Source organism: Galeopterus variegatus, unplaced genomic scaffold (assembly GCF_000696425.1).
Source record: "Galeopterus variegatus unplaced genomic scaffold, G_variegatus-3.0.2 Scaffold203, whole genome shotgun sequence".
In the NCBI taxonomy this organism is placed as follows: domain Eukaryota; kingdom Metazoa; phylum Chordata; class Mammalia; order Dermoptera; family Cynocephalidae; genus Galeopterus; species Galeopterus variegatus.
In genome coordinates, this window is record NW_007726314.1 from 468,108 (window position 1) to 477,022 (window position 8,915).

At 41.0% G+C, this 8,915-nt stretch overlaps 1 protein-coding gene across 6 annotated transcripts in view; it reads left to right on the top strand.

Annotated features, from left to right (window-relative positions):
• The window catches only part of ARIH2 (ariadne RBR E3 ubiquitin protein ligase 2), a 57,169-nt gene that overhangs the window by 19,230 nt on the left and 29,024 nt on the right, over window positions 1-8,915 (top strand). The window contains exon 2 of one of the 6 annotated variants that reach the window (XM_008565757.1): window positions 7,648-7,693. The exons of the other annotated variants lie outside the window; for them this stretch is intronic. Coding sequence (XP_008563979.1) covers window positions 7,655-7,693 — 39 coding nt within the window. The 5' untranslated portion in view covers window positions 7,648-7,654. The remainder of the gene's footprint in view (window positions 1-7,647; window positions 7,694-8,915) is intronic. 6 annotated transcript variants of the gene reach the window in all.

Sequence of the window (8,915 nt, forward strand, 5' to 3'; positions counted from 1 at the left end):
AATAGGGTATAAATATGAACTGCACAACTATGCTTATAAGTTGGATAGGCTTCCTATAGTATTATTGATGTCTAAATATAACTTTATATTTAATCGATTATGAAGATAAAAGTGGGTTTTTATATCCTGGGGTTTTTTTTTTTTTTTTTTTTTTTTGGCAGCTGGCTGGTTTAGGACTCAAACCCTCGACCTTGGTGTTATGTCCTTTTTGATAATGAATAGCTATAAAGATGACTGATGGTATCTGTAATTATAAGTACAATGTGAGTGTCTTAAAAATTTTTAATTTTAGGGCCGGCCCGGTGGCGCACTGCTACAGTGCGCCGCTTGGGAGCGCAGCGGCGCTCCCACCGAGGGTTCGGATCCCACATACAGACCGGTGGCTCACTGGCTGAGCGAGGTGCGGGAGCAACACTGAGGGTTGCAATCCCGTTGCCGGTCCCGGTCCGGTACGGGCGCGACACTGAGGGTTGCGATCCGTTGCCGGTCACGAAAAAAGACAAAAAGGAAAAAAAAAATTTTAATTTTATGGTACTGTAATAGAACATGCCAAATCTTTCTTTTGGCAAGCTTATTAACACTGGCTTCTGCTTCATGATGGTTGGCTGCACTTACGTACCTTTGGTCCCCTCTGTTTGTTTGTTTATTTTGGTATTCAGATGTTTGTAGCAGTTTTATTTGCAATAGTCAAAAATTGGAAAAACCCAAATATCCATAAATAGATGAATGAACAGTGGTATAATCATAGAACAGCATACTTCTCAGCAATATAAAAAGAATAAACTACTCATGTAAACATCATTGATAAACCTCAAAATAAGTATGCCACATGAGGGAACCCGGGGGGGGGGGGGGGGAATATAAAAAGAATAAACTACTCATGTAAACATCATTGATAAACCTCAAAATAAGTATGCCACATGAGGGAACCCGGGGGGGGGGGAGGAATAAACACTTTATTATGTCATTCATGTAAAGTTCTAGAAAATACAAACTCACCTGTTGGAAAGTAAATCAACGGTTGCCTGGAGGACCAGAGTGGGCTGGGAGAAAGAGATTATTAAAAGGGATAAAGTCAATATGAGGGTGCCCCTCCATTGTTAAATACCACAAAAGTGAAAGTAAAGGCACATACATGTTATAAACACATATTAACAAAGAGAACATATTGGGGAAGGATGTTGTGTGGGTACATCATTGCAAATGGGAGCGGTTTGTCCAGCAGATCTTTGAAGAGGCTGTGAGCTCTAATTTGACTGATGAAGGCTGGAAGAGATGTGTGCTGCAAGTAGGGAGATTAATTAAAGGTCTGTATGTAGAACAGTCAACCCTGCCTGCCCCCACTTGGTCTCTAGGCAAAAAAAAATGGAATAAACTGGGAAGAAATAGGGCCCTTAGAATATGAGATTTGGCTGATCTCATTTCTCATGCTGGGGGCCATTGAGTCTTGAGTAACAGCTGCCTGTGATCAGACACCCTAAAGGAATGCCTGTCAGCTGAAAGATTCTGTTCAGGTACACAGAGCTTAGGATTGATTTTCCTGACCTCCTCCCCCTTTAAAAAAAATCAAGGTAATATTCATGTAACATAAAATTAACCATTTAAGGCATACAATTCAGTGGCCTTTAGTACATTTACAATGTTGTGCAGTCACTATCTCCATCTAGTTCCAAAGTGTTTTTTATTATCCCAAAAAGAATCCTGGTACTCAATAAGCACTTACTCCCACACTACCCTCCCCAGCCCCTGGCAACCACTAATCTCTTTCTTTCTGTGGGTTTACCTATTATATATATATATGTATGTTATATAAATGGAATCATGCAATATGTGACCTTTTGTGTCTGGCTGCTTTCACTTAGCATATTTTCAAGATTCATGCAATTTGTAGCATTCATCCAATCAGTAGTACTTCATCCCTTTTTATGGTGACCCTTTGTTTTTTAATGTGAATGTCTAACCAGAGTCCCTAGACACTTGAGGAAAATATGCAAAATGAAAGAGACACAGAAAAATTGACTAGCTGAAAGAGACCAGTAGATAATAGATAATTTGGCTTATTTTTAAAAGTGGACTTTTTAGTATTCTCTAGGATATTAAAGAAGATGCAGCATCCATAAAACAATTAGAGATACTGTCAGGAAGAACAGAAAATAAAAGAGCTCATGGAGACAAATTATAGGTTTGCCAAATTAAAAAATATTTCATAGATCGGAAAATAAAATCAAGAAAAATCTCTCAATATAAAGCCAAAAAAAATAGGCAAAAAAATATTTGGGGAACAAAAGAGACATAGAAGATCGATCCAGTAGATCCAACACATCTACCAGAATTTCTGGGAAGTGAGGACAAAAAATTGAAAGAGGGAAAATATTAAAAATATAATAGAACAAAATTTCTGGAAGCTAAAAAGAGCAATCTACAATCTTCATATTGCCCAGAAGGATAAATAAATAAATACTCACTGTTAGAATTGTCACTGAAATTTCAGAAGAACAAGGATAGAAGGAAACCCTAAAAGTTTCCATGAAGATGTACCAGGTCTTCTTCAAGATACGGTAATAAGACATCTCATCAGCAACAGTGACAACCAGAAGACAGTGGAGCAAGTCTTCAGAGTCCTGAGAAAAAATGATTTTAAACCTAGAATTCTGTCATTGCAAAATAAATTTGTTTTCAGACATGCAAGGACTCCCAAAATTTATTTCCTTTATACCTTTTTTGAAGTAGTTACTTGAAAATGAAAACCAAAAGAGAGGAAAATGAAGAATACAAGAAATGGTTGAATTAACCTAGTACAGTGAAACATCTCATGATTTTAAGCTATAGAACATGCCTGGAAAGCATTCAGCTAAAATTTGAGCAAAGTTTTGGGATCCAAGAAATCTCTTCAAGGGTAGGAATGGAGTGGATTCCAGGCAAGAGACAGAATGAAGAAGCCAGAAGATAGTAGGGATATGGTGAAGAAACCACAGAACTCTTTACAAGGGATGAGGGTGGATTAGAATTGCCATGCAAAGTAGAGAAACTACACATAAAATGTCAATGTCCAAATATAAAGCCACATATGAGTTTGTGGCATGAGTATGAATAATAAGTGGCAGATAAATAATGTATTTGTGTTTAATGTATGAACATTTCCCCTTGAATGGCCCAGTGGTAGTGACATCGGAACCACAGGGAAGAAAATGCAGTTCTGGTCCTGTGAACAGTATCTTAATGTTACAAAGGTAATGGATAGAGGAACTAAAAATAGTGATTTAAATATCAAAATGTTAAGGCATGAAAGCGGGAGGTGGGGAGCAGTATAAGCAAACCAAGTCTAGTAGAGAGATGTGGGTGTACTTAGTGACGTTGGTAACAACCAGAAGAACCTAGACAAATGACTGGAAGAGATTTCCAGGATAGGAAGACTGGTGGTGGAGAGGAATGTGGTGGTGGTGGTGTGGTGGTCTTTTCATCAAAGTGCTTTTTATGGATCATTTGATTTTCTTTGTTCATTGGTAATTGGGGTAGGTTAAGAATTGGTTTCCAACAAACAAGTGCTTCCTGAATTTCTTCTGTTCAGTTTTCAGATAGTTGCTGGGAGAAATGGGGAAAAAAAGTGTTTGTTTGTTTATTTATTTTTGCAACTGGCTGGTACAGGGATCAATCCCTGGACCTTGGCGTGGAAAAAAATAGTTTGACCTTTACCTTAAAAGAATTTAAAAGTCTGTTTGCCTTTAGTTTCTTCCCCCTCCTTTTTTAGAATGGTGAAAGAAGAGATAAAAATAAAGAATAAAATCTTTTCTGCTTCCACTTTGTATTTCTCTGATATGTCCCCTGAAAGCACCATTCTGATTATCTTGCTCTGTTGAAAAACTTAAAGTGGCTTCTCCAGGCTCCAGCCTGAACTCCTTCCTATTGCTCCTCTCCCTAACCCAAATACTTGGTGTTTGCCTACTCAAACTTCCCGTCAGTATCTCCGCCCTTCCTGCAACCCTCAGGAGATCTCTCAGGTCTCCATCCTTTTTTTTATCTTCCTCAGAGGACCTCTGTCTGTCCTCTCCTGCTAGACTGTCCATGCTTGAGGGCTTGGAAGGCCTTTTACATGCTCTGTGAAGAAGGGTGTGGGTGTCTTGAGACTGGACCACAGTAAACAGGCAGAAGGTGGTTTTAGCATATGGGACCTAGTGCTGGCACAGGCATTATTCCAGTGCATGGTTATGGCAGAGAAGGAAACAGTAAAAAAAAATCTCTGTCCTCAAGGAGCTTTCATTCTGTTCCTTTCTGTTTATGGAGTTTTACATAAACAGAAAGGTTACAGAAATAGGGTTATACTTGTATGTTTTAGCATCGTTAAGGATAGCAGCCAGTCGAGTAGAAGATCTGTCTTTGAAACATACTTTGGAATTTGTGTCTTTGTTATTAAGATGTACTGGCCTCTGAGGTATCCTTTCTTTGGAGAAGAGTGGAGACCTGGATGATACTGCCTAGCTGGTATTTGGTATTCCCTCTCCTTTGCCTCCTCACAGTAGCGGTAGCTGGAAGAGACAGAGCATGTTTGAAATCACTTTTGGACAAAATGGGCCTCTAGCTGCAGGAATGGAGACTCAGCATTTAATCCTACTGCATGCAGTTCATTTGATATCAGCTCCTGTCTGCATTTGTTTTTATTTTGGTTGTTGGACAAACCCTTGATTTGCTGAAATGGTAATCACCCTGCCTATGTATCATCCCCGTGGGAATCTGTTAGAATTCTAGAAGGGGCTGGGGCCAGCCCGGTGGCGCACTGGATAGTGCGCCGCTTGGGAAGCGCGGCGGCGCTCCCGCCCGAGGGTTCGGATCCCACATACAGACTGGTTCCCGCTCACTGGCTGAGCGAGGCGCAGGAGCAGCGCCGAGGGTTGCGGTCCCGTTGCCGGTCCCCGGTCCGGTGCGGGGGCAATGCTGAGGGTTGCGATCCGTTGCCGGACACGGAAAAAGACAAAAAAAAAAAAAAATAAAAATAAAATGTCTGAAATTGATTTGCAGACCACTCATACATAAGATTATAAGATGTCGGACATGGGGGAGCTGGCCTGTAGTCCCAGCTATTCTGGAGGCTGAGGCAACAGGATTGCTTGAGCCCAGACGTTCTGGGCTGCAGTGCCGATCAGGTGTTTGGCACAAATATGGTGATCTTCCGGGAGTGAGAGACCACCAGGTTGCCTAAGGACAGATGAACCAGCCCAGGTTGGAAACTGAGCAGGTCAAAACTCCCATGCTGATCAGTATTGGGATCCCACCTATGAATAGCCACTGCCCTCCAGCCTGGGCAACATAGCAAGACTGTGTCTCTAAAGGAGAAAAAAAAGATTGTAAGAGGATCTCTAGGATGTGCCATTTTCAAAATTTACAAAGACAGCTCTCTACAGTGCCATCAGTTGTATGGTGTCATTGATCAAAAGAAGAGGGCTGGGTATGTGGTATTTTTACAAAGAGAGGTTTTAGGGTTCCCAGAAAGCTAACAGTGGTTTTAAGCATTCTGAAGCAACAAATACCCCTCCTCAGTGTCTTTAAATGTGACCATGTAGACTCTGGAGCTACTCATTTTTTAAGTGAAGAAACTGGGGGTAAGTGACTCTAATCCAGAGTCATAAAGTTAATTTTTGGAGAGCCTAAATATAGGTCCTAGGTTTTCTGGTTCCACGCCCCACATTATTTGGCCATAATAGATGCAGGCTATGCTGAGCATATATTTCTTTAGGAAAACAGTACATCTGGTGAAACACATGTTGAGGGCTTCCATTGTGCTAGCCAGCGTGCCAGCCAGTGCGGGTACATTCTTAGAGAAGCTTTCAGGGGACTTAGTTTCAGATAAGTACACATTGCTATAGAAACAGACAAGATATATATGAAACAACAGGACACTGATGTGTGGCTGTCTACAAGGAGCCAAGATGTGTCCTACAAATAGCAGATGTTTTAGGAAGTGAAAATAGGAAAAGATAAGCCGTGCCAAGATTCTACCATTTTTTCTATACAGGTATTATTTTTTCGTTTACTTTATTCACAAAACGTCTCTCTCCGAGTTCTAACATAGTATCATGTTTTAAGATAAAGGTTATCTTGTGGGTATACTCATTAGCATGTGTAGTTAGCCAAATAACCTAATTCACATTTTACTGTTTTATTCTTCAATAGATGAAATGCACAGTTTAACCTGCCAAGTGGTAAACATGACTGGAATAGGAGAAGTGGATTTTCTGACATTTGATCCTGTAGCTAAAATGGCAAAAACTGTTAAATATGATGTACAAGCTGTGGCTGTCATTGTAGTAGTATTGAAACTGCTCTTTTTATTGGATGACAATTTAGAATGGTAAGTCTATATCAATTTTATGATGGATAACANCTCGCTCAGCCAGTGAGCGGGAACCAGTCTGTATGTGGGATCCGAACCCTCGGCAGGAGCGACACCGCGCTCCCAAGCAGCGCACTGTAGCAGTGCGCCACCGGGCCGGCCCCACTTCCCAGAGAGATTTTCGATTAAATGCACCCTAAAAGATATGCTGGCTGGGATTTACTTAATAGTAATCTGGAGGGTTGGGGGTTGATTGGAATGAAGATGTGGTAGACCTGGCCACAAGCTGTTGTTAGAGCTGGGTGATGGATACATGGGTTTTGTGTTTATGGATATTTGAAAATTTTCATAATAATAATAAAAAAGTACCCTCATAGCCAAGGAATGATGTTTTTCATATTTTTGCTTTATTGCATTTTGCATGAATAACTTTTTATTGAGTGAGGTCTTTGTTTTTTTTGGTATTGATTTTAATGATTGCAGACCATAGCAGTTAGGACTGAATTAAGGTTAGACTGGTGAGAAATCTTGAAATTTGTGTTTATTAATCAGATTTTAAAGTACAGGGCTGGCCAGTTACCTCTGCTGGTTATAGCACAGCTTGTAAAACCAAGGTCAACGGTTCAGATCTCCTCACCAGCCAGCCACCAGGAAAAGAATTTTTAAAAACTATTAAGATTTAAAAGCACATATAACATGTGGGTGCTTTGATTACAAGTCAGCTCTCCCTCCATGGACCAGTAAAGAAAAAGTAAAAGGAAACAAAGTTATGAGGAGGTGCTAGAGAGCTGACATTTTAGAGGCTGAGAGTATGTAGGTGTGAAGTATGAGAGAAGTGAAGTCCCACCATTTAAATTAGACTTCAGGAGTGAGCCTTACCTAAGGTCAGAAGTCCTCTGGGACCCCACCACCACCACCACCAACACATCAGTGCTGATTTTGCCACATCCTAGGCTGATGTTCACCTATTCCTTTGTCTCTGTGATTTAACCTTGTTTCTTCCTCTTATCCCTTTCGTACATTCTTACCTCCCTCCCCCTATCCCCCAAGATCTGAATCCATCCATCTTGATCTCTTTAGGCTGATTTTCCTATATCACTTCCCTTTCTACCCCAGACCCAGAAGCTGGCCCATAGTTCATGCCTTTTCTTCATCTTCCCTTTTTAGTGAGTGACCACTAGTTAACGCATGTGATTGGACCATGAAGTGGCTTAACACAGGCTGAAACATGAAGATCCATTCATGTAGCCTTAAAAGATTTCAGGCAGTTGGCAAGTAAGAATTCTAAATAAAAATTGAAACTACCACCTGTATTTTTTCAGGCCGTTGATGCTCACTGCCATCAGCTGCATCCTCCCTATGGCACTGGTAAGTGTGGGAAGGGCTGGTGACAGTTTTGGTGGGCTGCTGGATTTCTTTTTTCTGGGGAAAAATCTATTTGTGAGCTGTGTTGTTAAGTTGTCCCTGAGGGCTGGACAGCTTGAAGCAGGTATAGGAGACTAAAAAGGTGAAGAAGCAACTGATCATGTTCATGGATTTTCTTGGGGAACTATTGTCAGGAGTAGAGGCTATTCAGTATGTGCCTTGATTCTTATATAAAATTAGTATTTTCTATACATTATTTTGAATAATAAACACATACTGTCCAAGTGCTCTGGGATGTCAAGTAATAACTGTTTAATTTCCTGAAACCTTTAAAACATTTTCCCCAAAGATAGGTGTTGACTGTGTATTAGAAAGGGTCCTGAATGTCGCATGTGCTTATCATTTCCTTCAGTAGTAGGATTTATCTCCCTCTGGTATTTTAAGTTCTTTGTGGTCAGGGGACTCATATATTTGTTCCAATGATTAATTTAAAATTCTGATAGAGACTTACTTGAATTTGGGAGGAAGGGGAGAGGGAGTTTGTAGAAACCAGAAAAGAAATTTGTGGCTGTCATTTACTAACAAACTTCAGGTGGACTTGCAGCTTGTGATTTGGAAAATGATATCATCACAATCTGCTTTCTGCTTAGGGACCTAGTGGAGAAAACATACACTGAATTAAGTTGAAACATAGAGTCAGGCAGCAAGTCACAGAATTGCTGAAGTTGTAAGCTCACAACCAAATTGCTGTTGGAGTTGCCTTATTTAAGATCCTGAAACCCTGCAGCAGTCTCTTTGTAGTGAGTGGGTCAGAGGCCACAGAGATTTAGAAATTTTATCTTATCAAGATAATCTCCGGGGCCGGCCCAGTGGCGCACTGGATAGTGCGCCGCTTGGGAAGCACGGCAGCGCTCCCGCCGAGGGTTCGGATCCCACATACAGACTGGTTCCCGCTCACTGGCTGAGCAAGGCGCGGGAGCAACGCCGAGGGTTGCGATCCCGTTGCCGGTCCCCGTCCGGTACGGGGGCAACACTGAGGGTTGCGATCCGTTGCCGGACACGGAAAAAAAAAAAAAGCCCAAAAAAAAAAAAAAAAGATAATCTCCGTTCTAAGCTGACAGTTTGATTTTATTTCTCTAGACTCTAAAGCCCTGAAATTGTGAAAGAAAGTGCCTCCAGAACATTTTATGAAATGCTGAGATTGTGGGTTTGTGGGTCAGGAACT